The sequence below is a fragment of the Hippichthys cyanospilos genome, chromosome 9 (assembly GCF_059441005.1).
Source record: "Hippichthys cyanospilos isolate Australia breed blue-spotted pipefish chromosome 9, RoL_Hcya_1.0, whole genome shotgun sequence".
Taxonomy (NCBI): domain Eukaryota; kingdom Metazoa; phylum Chordata; class Actinopteri; order Syngnathiformes; family Syngnathidae; genus Hippichthys; species Hippichthys cyanospilos.
The window spans coordinates 3,314,294-3,327,976 of NC_142377.1; the positions used below are offsets into that span (position 1 = coordinate 3,314,294).

At 40.0% G+C, this 13,683-nt stretch overlaps 1 protein-coding gene across 5 annotated transcripts; it reads right to left on the reverse strand.

The window, feature by feature from the left end:
- Positions 1-12,046, reverse strand: LOC148417715 (EF-hand and coiled-coil domain-containing protein 1). Of its 5 annotated transcripts, XM_088422471.1 has the most exons (10): positions 11,311-12,046; positions 8,520-8,615; positions 8,186-8,447; positions 7,974-8,108; positions 6,541-6,605; positions 3,846-3,949; positions 3,541-3,744; positions 2,815-2,937; positions 2,663-2,729; positions 1-2,582 (listed from the first exon to the last, which is right to left on the reverse strand). In XM_088422471.1, exons 1-10 carry the CDS (start codon positions 11,903-11,905, stop codon positions 2,413-2,415), a joined length of 1,821 nt encoding a protein of 606 aa, XP_088278597.1. In that variant the 5' UTR covers positions 11,906-12,046; the 3' UTR covers positions 1-2,412. The 5 variants fall into 5 exon arrangements, with proteins under 5 accessions (XP_088278597.1, XP_088278594.1, XP_088278596.1 ...); XM_088422468.1 differs by having other exon boundaries at positions 8,186-8,612; XM_088422470.1 differs by having other exon boundaries at positions 2,815-2,916; positions 8,186-8,615.
- Positions 12,047-13,683: the final 1,637 nt, after the last annotated feature.

Consider the following 13,683-nt stretch of genomic DNA (forward strand, 5'->3'; position numbering starts at 1 on the left):
TTTCAAAGTGTTATCAAAATTTTTATTGTAAGAAATAACAAAAACATTTATAACTGAAATACAAAGGTAAAAATTGAATTATTCACATGGCGATTAAGTCATTTAATATTTTTCGTTCCCTGCCAAAAATGAAAACTTGTGGTTTATGTGCAGTATAAGGCACACCGGATTATAAGTCACACTGTCGGCTTTGGAGAAAGTTCAAGGCTTTTAGGTGTGCCCTATAGTGTGGAAAACACGGTGGATTGTGTTGGGAATTTATAAAAATATTCACAATTTTACTTTTTGATTCACAAATACAGCAGTGTTCAAAAACACCACTGTCCTCCCTTCATGTATGATGCGTTGCATACTGCTGGAAAATGGACACACACTTTTGACTTCATGTGTGACATACCGCTAGAAAATGGACATACACATTTGACTTGAAGAAAAACATGACCTGATTTGGGGTGTGAATATAAAGTGCACATAAAATATGAGCTCACCAGTAACGATACATCATACATCACAATAACTCAGTTTCTCGGGTATGTCCCATATGCAAGAATTATATATCTTACAGAAATGTACACAGATTACATTGATTAAATCAATCATGACTGAATTACAAATGCAATTCATACAAAATATCAATTAGATGCAAATGAGTACTGTACTTAGAAATGCAACACCTTTGCATATGCTAACATAGAGCAAAAGGAAATACCCGGCACAAACGAAAATGCTAATGAGCTAAACGCATACAAGACAGCACTATATAACATGCTGAAAACTAACATTAGCATGTTTTCAACAGTCACAAGTTGTTGGATTAACAAACTCATTTAGACGCGTATTAGCATAAATGACGATATTCTTACAAAGGAAGTACAATTTACAGACACTTGTGGGACAGATCTCACAGACAGACAGACGGCAGTGACTACTCTATACTGACACTGCACCGTCCTTCCTCACAACAAAATGGAATCTCAACAGCGGCCCGAGGCAGCACCCAAAAACCAAGATCAAGCCAAACAAAGCAAAATTGAATAAACTGTTAAAGGATAAACTAAATCCGTTCCAAAACATCATTATTTCGGGAGCGGTCCATGCTGCCCGGTACCAGTTGATCCACGGAGCGGTACCGGGCCCGGACAAACAATTACAAAAATTGCCTTGAAAGTGTCTAGGAAATGAATCAGCTTACTGAACAGAGTAATGGTCTCTAATTTTGTAGAGACAGTCACTGGCTTCTTTTTATTTCCCTGCTGGGCAATTCTAATTTACCCTGATTCAGGTTTTGGCACTAAGAGTTACGTGTTATTTTCTATTGAATGCCTCTGAGGCACCTGTCAATTTCAACAAAGAAATGAGACTACAAGTTAGACCAGGGAGAAACCAGGTGTATGTTGTGGTCTAATGTGATTTGGGTGGACTTGGCAGAGACGTAGGCAGACAGACATGCAATGAACCCTCTGAATCATTTTAGAAAATTATTCATAGAATAAATAATATTATTATCTTTAACATTTTTAAGCACCGTCCTGCCCATGGCAACATTTGCATCTGAGTCACATGATCAGTGGAAGAAGGCAGCCTCCAAGTGGCCACTTTGCAGTGGCCAACTTCATGTTATCTACAATTGAACATTTTCTTTCAATTGCTTATAAACATAGTATGTGTGTACATACGTACAGTGAACCCTCGCTACTAGTTTATTTAAAATAATATATATATTTTGCGCAAAGACGCACTATGAAGGTTCAGTGCATGCCAAACAGACATGTTAACTGGAAATGCACCTGCTACGGGCACTTCTAAACCTTATACAGTAACTTTACTGTTATCCCTTGTCATCCTTTATAGTCTCATGGAGAGCCGCGGTTATATTAGGTGCCTGGAAGTCTAATTAGAGTGAAGCTTGTAGCTGACCCAACATGATAGCAAATTTCAATTTATTACAAAAGAAATCTAGGTAAGAGAGTTACAATGCTCTGCTGCAGCTCTCCCTTCGCTCCTAGCAGCATGTTTCAGTTTCATGAGGGAGATGCGCGTGAGGGAGATTGGTCTACTTAACAAGCGTGTGTGAGTTATACGACCATCAGAGCCCCAACTCCTGCCCTCATTGGTCAATGGTCGTGCCGGGAGCCAATTCAAGTGTGCTGTACAAGTGCCCACAGTTTTTCAGTTGTCACGGGGGGGTTATGTAGGTAATAAGGAGAGCCGTTTCAATCGACCGGAAATCAAAATGGTTGTGTTGACTCATTTCTAATGGTGCCAGTCTAAGAAAGTAACAAAAGAAAGAAAATACCTCCCGCAGTTAGGGTGCACAATATACATTTTCTAAAGAAAAAGCAAAAAAAAAACAAAAACAAAAAAAAAACAGCACTCGAGATTAGATCAAATTAAGTGTTAGTTTCCGTTTAGTTAACAGGAGATGACAAGTGGGCCAGCGCTGCTTGTTTGATGCCCCGCTGACGGAAGCAAGCGTTTACCCTCCCTTTCTCTTCCTTTAGCATCGTCCTCCTCTCTAATTTGATCAATGGAGGACAACTGCACATAGAGGGCATCAGCTACCTGCAGTACCTGGAATGGACCTGGACGTAGAAAAAATAAATAAATAAATAAATATAAGAAAACAGCAAAACAGCAAAGAAAAAAAAGATAATTAGTGTACCATATCCGTTACTGCACATATCTAGGGTATCCATCATGATGCTCCCCAGCTCCCTGCGGGACAATTTCTACACAGACAAGAATATATCTATTCATTTAAGAGTTTCAGGCTCATGGAAAAAAAAAATACAAATAAAAAAAAAGTGACTTCACCTTATTGCGTAGCTGTAGAAGCAACATGAGGGCATCGCTGAACTTTCTCTCCATCCAAGAAATTGTCCCTTCCGGAACTGCCTTGACCTCCTCTTGACACGGCTTCTGATGGAAAGCATATTGCTAAAATGAAGTTTAAAAAAAAACAACAAATTTGGTATCAGGCCAAAATAATTTGACAGTATTTATGTCTTGTTCGAGTTGATAAACACTTTCTCTAATGATTCACGCGGCCTTGTTGTTGGCAACAAAAAAGCAATAAGGCGGCACGTGCTGAAAGTGCAAATGCGTAAAAACGGATGTATACTATATAGAATTAGAGGTATATTAAATAATTTTAAGCTTTGTAAATGACATTATATAATTTATTTTGCATTCAAATTAATGTTAGTAAAATACAGATATGTGGAGAAAATTGGTCTGGATTTGAGTAATGCGGTTATAAGTTGACCCCCCAATATGGGGGTTGAAAATGAGGGGGAAAACCTCGACTTGTACAGGGAAAATTTTAGCAACAGGCATGTGCTTCATCATACACACATTACAAAAATATTCACCTGTTTCTCTCTTATTATTTCTCAAGGTAGCCATTTTTGAGGAAACTAAAGGTTTTCTTGCATTAAGTTCATCCTTGTAAGAGGTCTACTATACAATAAACTTACAGAATTGCTGATATCATACTGAGCAAAATATTAAAATCCTGTTTTTCTCATCTACTTGACCCACCTTCTCCTCCAAGCCACCAGCGCTTGCTAAGAGCGTTTTCTTTTGTCGCTTCCAGCTGCAGCATTCTCTGTTGCACTTAAAATCACTGCTGATGTGGTTGTCGTGCCGGCTGTCCTTGGAGAGGATCTGGTGAACCACATGTCTCGGGCACCTTTGAGAACAGGCAGAAGTGGACTGGACAGGACCGGAGTGGTTTCTGCTGGTCTGCAGGCCAAAATGTGGCAAAGAAAGCAAAATTAGATGAGATATTGAGAACGAGCTAACCCTTTGCACCAGCCATACGATCGGCTGATCTTCTTCTTTACCTCAAAAAGGCAGCGTTGTCCTTCGTTAGCCACTCCCCTGTCACCTTCATCTTCTTCATCAGAGGCAGCTCTTCCCTCCACTGCTCTCTGTAGACAATCTGTATCTGTAAACAAACCAAATTGTCACTTTTGCAAGTTGATGACTGTCATAATTTAAATGCAAATGCACAAGGATGTGCATTGAAATAATTGTAACTTTAAAAATCAAGTTGCGATGTTGAAATATGTTGACAAATTAATGTATGCAGTGCTTTACCTCTATCTTGCTGCATCTATTGGCAATTATACAAATTTATGGGGGGGCATCAAATACTTTGCTGTTCATAGCAAGGCCAGCTCCCGACAGACACACTGCGTGTAGGTGAACACTATACAGCAGAGGTGGCCAAGTCCTGTCCTCGAGAGCCACAATCCAGCCTGTTTTCGATCTTTCCCTACAACCGAAACACCCGATTCCGATTTCCTCCCAGAGGAAAGTGAAATCTTTGCACACCCCGCCTCCACTCAATGCACTGACTAGAAATAAGATTATTATCTATATAAGTTGTATATACTGTAGTAAGTATAACTAAACCTGTATCCTTTTTAACATTAACAAAAGAAAAAAGTTAATCAAAGTGCCTGAAGCTTAAAAGAAAAAGGAAAAAGATGAAAATTCTTTTTTTGTTGCAATTACACTTCACAAGGCAAATCCTTTCCCTACCCCATTTGAGAAAGACTGGCTTAACTGTATCCGTACATATCTAATATGCTAAACCAGCCATGTTTAATCTCCTATGTTCAAAATGTTATTGATTTAAAATTGTAGGCATTATTTTGTAAAGGCAATCCTTATCGACACAACAAATAGTGGTGGAGGTCTATTGGCTTGCCTTTCCTGCATAATTGAAAGGACTATTGTGCAACAAATGCAAAACTGTTTAGAACAGCTTCATGAAAGTTGTGAATTTTGCTGATATAAGTACATATGTGATCTTAAAGTAACTAGTCATAAAACCCATTACGCTCTTGTCTTAATGTTAGAATATTTGTATATAGGTTCAGTGCTCCATTTTGCCTGCTTCCCCGCAACCTAGACGCACTTTTGCCTGAGGATGCATACTTTCGAATCAACTTGCGTCCTTCAGACGCTTTTTTTTTAACTTAATATTAATTCTTCGTCCATCTACTCTTTTATTCAACATTAACATTATTAACAACTTCGCCCGCCATTTTGTTTTGATCTAGCAGAAAAAAATAACGTAAATCGAGAAAAAAAAGAACACGTCTGTTTACAAAAATACTGGTACTGGTGAGCCGAATTGTGAGATAATAATCAAGAACATGATCATTTAATCATTGTCACGGCCTACTTCCGGGAAAAACTTCAAAATAATATCCCCAATGCTGTTTGTTTCACTCGTTACTTGATTTCTCGCATTTTTTTTTGAAGTGTTGTTTGACTTCCTTTATAACCAGGTGCGTCACCAGACAGACGCCACCACGGCACATGCTACATTACAGTACAGTGGACCCCCAGTTTACGACGTCCCTGCCTTGCTTTTTCACCTTAAGACGTAGGCCGCGACGTTTTTTTTTGGTCCCCTCTTAACGCCATTTCTTTCGGCTTACGACACATCCAACTTGGCGGTCAGTGTGCGTACGTGACCGCCATGCTGGATGTGTCCGGCCTTATACATCTACACACGCGCCACCACTTACGTCACGACAATGCTAGTCTTCAAATGGTCGGCGTCACGGTCAAAATGGCCGCATGCTAAAGACTGGATCTCGTCTTAACTTATTTATTGTGCATTTTACTGCTTAATTCAAACTTGAATGGGTTAGCCATGGACCCCAAGATTGCTAGTGATGTTAAAGAGAGAAGTAAGAAGATGATTTTTACGGACATGAAACTGGAGATAATCAAGAAATACGAAGAAGGCTATGCTAGCCTTGCCTAGGCTAGGCTACTCTCAATCAGGAATATGGCCATAACAAGCTCATCAATCAGTCAAAAGTAAATAAATCCTTTCTATGTTTTATTTATGCTGTTATTCAATTGTCTACATGTATATTATATATGCGTAGCACTCACTATACTATTTTTATACCAATTTTTAATGTGGTAAGTTGAGTGACAACAACATGTTAAAAATATTATTTTGAATTGACTTAAAGTGTAACTCCGAGATGGATATCAGAAAGTTATTCGCCTGCAGCAGCAAAGAATGGAGTTAAGGAAGTCCTGGCTAGCTGTGCATCACAAGTCTGTCTTAAATTCCTGCTAAGTTAGCTAACGTTATTCCTTGTGTCAAGACAACCATATTCATTTGTTGTCGGGGGAATATGCAGTGAGTTTCAACAGCATGAAACGATGGTCATTTTGACAACACCATATTAAACTTGTCTGAGTTGACAGAGCATCTGGATCAGGGGCGTTAAACTGTTCTGGCCTGCAAATGGCTTTAATCCGGACCGCGAGATGATTTTGTGAAATATAAAAATTAGTTGAAATTTTTAATAAATAAAATAAACCGAAGAGGTTTTCAATAGTAATGTTAATATTTTATGATTAATAGTGATGTTGTACTTCTTTAATAGATTTTCCTCCATGCGCCCACAATCTTAAACGAATTTGACACCCCTAATATGGTGGGTGAAAATGAGGGAAAAAAACTCGACTTGTCCTCGAGGAAATACAGTAGTTACTTACCTGTGTGACAGTAAGACTCCACTCCTCTTGCTAAGGCAGCTTCGGAAAGACAAACACAGCCAGATCTGAAGTAAAGTCGACAAGACGTTGATTCATATAAATTTTACAACTTTCAACACAGCTTTCAAAGAATGACTGCTCATAACGTTTGATTCACAGCTCTAGATTTTCATAGCTCTAGGGCAGTGCTTCTCAAATTGTGGGGTGGGCCCCCCTTAGGGTGGACGCGAAGTGATGCCAGGGGAGGACTGATCTCCCCTGTTCACTTAAAAAAATAAAATAAAATTAAAAAAAAACACCAGACAAACCCATTTAATGAAACACCATACATACGTACAGTATTGTCACCTTATTAAAATGGAATTCAGTGTGAAATTTACCATATACCAGCTGCAGCGGTCATTGGGGTATGCAACAGCAGATTTTAGGAATGCAGTCGGACAGACATCATTCAAAAAAAAAAAAAAAGAACATTCTAGAAAACTTAAATTTCCATCAGTTTCTTTAATGGCATGTTTTAGTTTCATTTACTATGAGCAAAATGTTTGTATTCCATCATTCTTGATTTGTTTGGATTGTTCAAAAGTTCAAATTTTTTGTGTCACCAGGGTTAGGGTTAGGGATAGGTTAGGGTTAGAGCAGGGGTCGGCAACCTTTAACATTCAAAGAGCCCTTTTGACCCACTTTCCACGGATAAGACACTGGGAGTCGTAAACACGTAATGAAGTGCCCCGCAAGTTCCACGCAGCTTCATGCGTCAACATGATGTACTATAGATGGTGCCCTTTCACCCAATCATGCAAACAGCAATGACTGCAATTTAAATGCGTCGCCTGTTATGCCGATCTGAACCGAGCGTTATTCATCTTCCCAAAAGATGGAGAGCCGCAACATAAGGATGAAAGAGCCACATGCGGCTCCGGTGTTGCAGGTTGCTGCCAGTGGGTTAAAGGGTTAGAGTTAGGGGGTTAGGGTTAGTAGCAGTCGGGTTTAGGGTTAGGTTATGGTTTAGGGGTAGGGGTTAGGGATAGGTTAAGGTAAGAAGGTTAGGGTTCTGTTTTTCCATGAGCAATTTCCCTTAGCCCAACTTGCATTTTGGGCAATTCCGAGCGTAAAGAAAACACACTTGTGATGACATTGTCATTAAGAGTGACAATGATGCGAATGCGTTCAATGAATTGTATTACTACAACGAATTAGTTGGGTTTGATCAAATTCACGAAAATTGTATTTACCCCCACCTGCACCTCAACTTGTCTAGTTTACTTTCGGTCACTAAATTTCCATCGAAAATCCCAGCGCTGCCTGTTAAATTGGTTAACACTGTAAACTAGACCTGCAGAACTCTAAACTAGAAATGTAGATATGCCAGTTTTTATACAGACTTGCAAACGATGTGTAACTTTATACATAATCAAAATATACAAACATACCTGTACAGCTGCAGTTCGTGCTCCAGTTGGTTGATCCTGGACTGAAGTTGCGGTACGGATTCAGCTTGTTCCTGTATTATCCGCACCCTCTCAAGGCCCAAACTCAAAGCCTCTCTGGCCTCTTCTGCTCGTCTCCTGATGAAGGTCAGCATGATCACATTTGACAATATCACTTGATAATTTGAATTCCCTTGATTTAAACCAAATCCAACCTAATTTGGATGTTCTCCCTCCTGAGTGCAGATTCCACCCCCTGAAGCTTGCTCACTTCTCGGTATGTCCATCGTAGCTCCTCCTCCAGGCGTTCATTGAACTTAATGGCCTCCTCCAACTGTCCCTCACGTGATGAACGTATCAGCTGCAACTCTCGTAAAAGAAGGTCCCTCATGTCCCATCTTCTTTCCAATCTCCTCACACCATTTCCTTCAGCAAAATTCAGCTCTCCTTTAATTTGCTTTGTGGGGACGGCTTTGCCTTGAGTAAGGCAAATGGAAGTTGTGGGTGATGGAATACTGATGGAAGCAGACTGTGTGCGGCTCTTCTCACGTCTCAGGGCCACTTCAAGGGCCAAGCAGCGAGCGTCGCTACCCTGCAGTGCTGATCGAAGGTCCTCCACCAACTCCCTCAGAGCTGTTAACTCTTCTGAGAATGATGACAAGAAAATAAAGAAAATGTTCTTTATATTCATCTCTCACTGCCATTTTCAAATGAAACCATGCATTTCTTTGCTCCATCGATTAACATCCATTAAAGTGCCATCAATGAGAATCCTTGTATATTAAAATAAAATGCTTATTAATTATTATTTATTATTAAATAAATAAATAATAATATTCTAATCAAATGTTTTTTATGGAGGGTACCTGACACCCTTGACTAGTGCTTATCTAATATTAAGCCAATTGAGCACTGAAGTGATGTGACCAATGGTTGGCAGTGTAACTAATGAAAATAAAGCTTTCATATGGTACCACCCTTGTTTACATAGAAATAGCACACAATATTCTGTCGGCCTTAAAAGATGTGTGAAAATGCTAAATATACTGGCACTCTCGAGGTTGCCTTTTCCGATAACGCTTGGCACTGAAAGAGTTAATGAGCCTGCTTCAAAAAGTCACTCATGTAAAATTACATCTCCAAATACACTAATAAGGATATTCTTTTTTCCATGCTTACTGATTTTAAATTGAGCTTGGTGGTAACAGTGCATATAGTCATTGCAGGATTAATTTTGTATATAACATTAAATAATATTATATATTTTTTAATCATAGTCCTCAGCATTGAAAATCAATTTGACACTCCACTATTAGCAGAGTAGATCAGTGACCGGTGTATCGCTGAAACTAGTCTGTAACTGTTGCTGTTGCAATTGTTATTTGTCACATAACATACAGAAAACCAACTGATAGAAATAAGTAAATGGCAGGCAGTAGCAAAGTACTTGAAAACCAAACAAAAAAGAGACTTAACGTATTTCTCAGAGTATAGGTTGAGGTTTTTTTCCCCTAATTTTCAACCCCCATATTGGGAGGGGGTCCCCTTATACCGCATAACTCAAAACAGACCAATTTTTCCATGTGTGTTTCAATAGCATGAATTTGAACGTGAAGTAAGAAATATGTCATTTACGAGGCTTAAAATGTAACATATAGCTCTAATTCAATATAGTGTTCATCCGTTTTAGAGTATTTCTACAGAACATTGCAAAATGCAGTTTCATCAAGCGTCATCTATTTGCCTCTTTGCTTTTGACAACGAGGCTGTAAGACTCATTTTTTGACGGAATTTGACGCATTATTAAAAGGAAAACACGGCTTGACTTGTCTCCTTTACCCGTGTAATAGTAATGAAGATGTCTAAACAAATGTCAGAGAGTTAAATGGGTGGAGCTATTTTCCGTGCCAGATAGTGAGGATTTTTAGGGCTTTTTGACAAATTCATATTCAGCTGTGTCAAAAAATAAAGCATTGAAACTTCAGATCATCTTGTTGTCATACTACTTTCAGCATTTGCGTCTCCACACACGTGCACATTGAAGTCTCACGCAGCTGTGGTCATATTAGCGGCTCAGACATTGAATTAAAGTCAAATAAAGTCAGATCTGTACATGATCAAACATGATAACAATGGAGAGTTTACAAGCATCATTTTATTATAAAAGAAATCTCAGTAAGAGATTTCCAATGGTCTGGTGAACGTCTGCTTCTCACTGTGCTTCTGCCTGGACAATGTGTGTCAACAACAACTGCATTTGCCCTGTGTGCGTTTCATGCCTGACACAGCACATCCCTGTGGGTGTAAAAACGGGAGTTGGGGCGGGAGTAGAGTACATTTCCACAGGGACGTGTCAGTCATGAAACGCACCCCGGCACACGCTGTTGTCAACAGGCAGGAGGGAGAGGCAGAGGAACAAAGACGACATTCACCAGACCGTTGGAATTCATGTAGAAACGGCTAAAAGCACAGAAATTTCATCATTTTAATAACTCATACATGTGTTTAAATTGGACAGCGATCTATGTAACCTCTAAAGTCAGGGGTAGAATTGTAATTGTAAAAGTAAAAAAGGGAGTTAAAAAAAGCTTAATTTTGGACTGAAGTACATTTTGGGCTATACGTTTTATTTTTACTTCAGTGCAGTTTCACAAATTGTATTAAGTGTAAATTGTATTAAGCAGAGAAAACAAAGTCCCATTCAACCCTGACTTCAACCGCCAATGCAAATACTTTACTGTGATGGGCTCTGGACTACCATTAAAGTGCCTTTGAAGGATGTTGTAGGAGGATCTTTGATTTTAAGTCTTCTGTTTTTTTTTCTAAATCCAAGGACTGTCTAATCATGAACCGTATGACATTTAATGGATGGATGTGTGTTGTTTGTAACTCATAATCGATGGTTTGAAAAAAAAGCTTGATTGTAGACTGAAGTTCTTTTCAGGCTGAACTTGATATTTTTACTTCAGTGCAGTTTCACACAATCATCACAAAGGGAGTGTGGGATGTGTGTGTCTTTCGGGGTTGTCGACACATCCAAAACTAAACTACAGTATTGCGAATATGATATGCTGTATACTACTTAAGAGGGGACGCCAGCTTGGTCGACGTGGGGGTGGTGGACGTGGGGGGGGGTAAAATTGTTGAAAAAAAAGTGACGGGGAATGAGGGGGTGGCCCCCAATATAGGCTACCCACCCCACCCCCCGAAGTAAACTTACCGGGAAAGAGGCGCGTACCTAGCCGTATACGTCAAAGAGTGTGAATTTGCATTTGAACAAAGAGGTTGTTGCCATGATATTTTTTTTGCAACAAAATGTAACTTGTACAACTCAACGTACCGGAAGATGTGTCCTCTGCAGTCCGACCAGCTGCGGATCTGCTGTGCCCGTTCTGGTTCCTAGTCCGATCAAAACTGATGTATTTTTTCCTCACACGAGGCCATCGAAGCCGAATGTGTCTCTCCACCAGCTCGGTCTCCTCAGTAACGGGCAGTCGCCACCCTGATTCCCCGGTGCCTCTGCCCGCACAACGCACGCGAAAGAAGCCGCTCAGACGCGAGTGAAACTCATTAAAAGTCATCTGACCAGGCAGTTCGGCGAATATGTCAATGAATTCTTCCTCGTCTTCGTCGCCTCCTCCATGTTCGGTTCCTTGTATCGTCTTCTTCCGTTTCTGTGCTCCGGTAACACCGAGCACGGCGCATAGAGTGCTGAAGTCCTCCGCTGACACTTTATTGTCCCGGTTTGGATAGGCAAGATGGTGGAAGACCTCTTTCAAGTACTGGTCTATTCCGGTGGCCAGAACGACGATTTCGTTTTCCACGCCGGGATCCGGGCAGTGGTGGTGGGCCAAGGCGCTCCGGAGCCACTCGCTCCTCCGCGCAGCTCTCGGCCAAGGCTGGACGTAGTTTGGAGCTAAAGCTGTTCGCTCCATGGTCGCGCGTGAACTTTTTTTCCCACTCGGAAATTTCAACAAAGTGTTTGACTATGAGGAAGACTGCTATGTTAAATCTGGCCCCACCTAACCGCAAGTTCTTTCCAGGTGTATTAAGTCAGGATCTGGACTCTAGCAGAGAAAAACAAAGTCCCATTCAACCCTGGACTCCACCCTCCAATGAAATTTTAACTGTGATGGGCTCTGAATTACCAATGAGCTGCCTTTGGAGGATGTTGTAGGAGGACACAGTACAGTATTTGATTTTGCGTCTTTTTTCCCCCTAAACGCAATAACTGTCTAATGATAAACCGTATGACATTTGGGAAATTGATCCAGTTTTTTTATGAGGTGTGCAATTTGCAATGTTTATTTTGTAAACATTACTATGGCTGAAAGAAACAAAAATACCTCTGAAGTTGAATCTGTAGCTGTATAAAAAGGGCACGTATGTTTGGTTTGAATTATTTTTTTGTTTTGTTTGTTTTGTTTTGTTTTGTTTTTTTTCCCTGCAAACATTCGCAGGTCCTTGGAAAATTTGATTTCCAAAAAGGGTCCCTAACTCCAAAATGTTTGAGAACCCCTGACCAATATGCATAGAACTGTAATACAAAAGAGCAGTAGTAGAACGACAGTCTAGCTAGTTTTTCTCACCACTGCTTTATTGTATGATCGACATATTGTCATATTCTGTTGGTGTCTGTTGGAGTTTTTGGTTGTGGGTTTTCGGGTTTCTGTTTTTGTACGGTATTGTCCATGTTCTAAGTTCACGTTTCTGTTCCCCCATCCCGTCCTTGTCATTGTTCTGTGTTAACTTTCCCCCGTGTGTCAACCAATCAGTTTCCCCTGCCTCTGTTCCTGTCCAGCTGTTTTGTGTGACCTGATTTGTGTTGAGTGTATTTAGCTCCCTGTGTAGTTTCACTTTTTGTTGGATCATTGTCTCTTGTCTAGTCATATTTACCTGACAGCTCTTGTTTTTTGCCCTGTTATCCGCCTGCTATTAATTTGTAGTTTGCGGTCCTGTTTTTTCTGCATCCTGTTTTTGCCTTCCTTTTTTTTTTCGGCTGACTAAACATGGCTTAATTCACGCAGTCCCTGTCTTGGAGGTTCTCAGCACCTTGGTCTACAGTTCACATAATCATTCCGGCATTTGTCCCAGCCTCGACGGCCCGCGACACATATTTTGGCAGTAATACAGTATAATGACGAGGACATACAAGTAGAACAACAAGCCTATATGTTATTGTGCTGGGTGTGTGCACCAGGTGATGACTGCATTCTACAAGTAGTAACTAATATTATTCATGTATACAGTACAAATGAATGTATTCATGAGAGGTGAGGACAATTGAAACATTTTTGATATTTTTGTCTTTGAACACTTTTCAGGCTATTAACCCATTTCAACCCTTCAACCGGTCACAAAAGTGACGGTAAAGAAAATTCTATTTAAGAGGCTCTATCAATGATTTTTCAATCATTTTTCATGAAGTACCGAATTACTACAATGTGAAGATGAAATGTGTGCAATGTCACATATTTAGAGAATATTGTCACATGACCAGGGCTGTTTACTTTGTGGTTGCACTTCAAGAGAAAGATGACAGCCTCAAAGCTCCCAAACAAAAGGTTAGTAAAGTATGCTAAAATAAACATAGAGCAAAGATTTTTCGTACACACGATCTTTAAGATGATGCGTGCATTTGCGCGTACTAAATTGGTTTGGTGTGTTTGCACAATGAGTAATTCCATTGTTGTGACCGGTTATAAAACACACC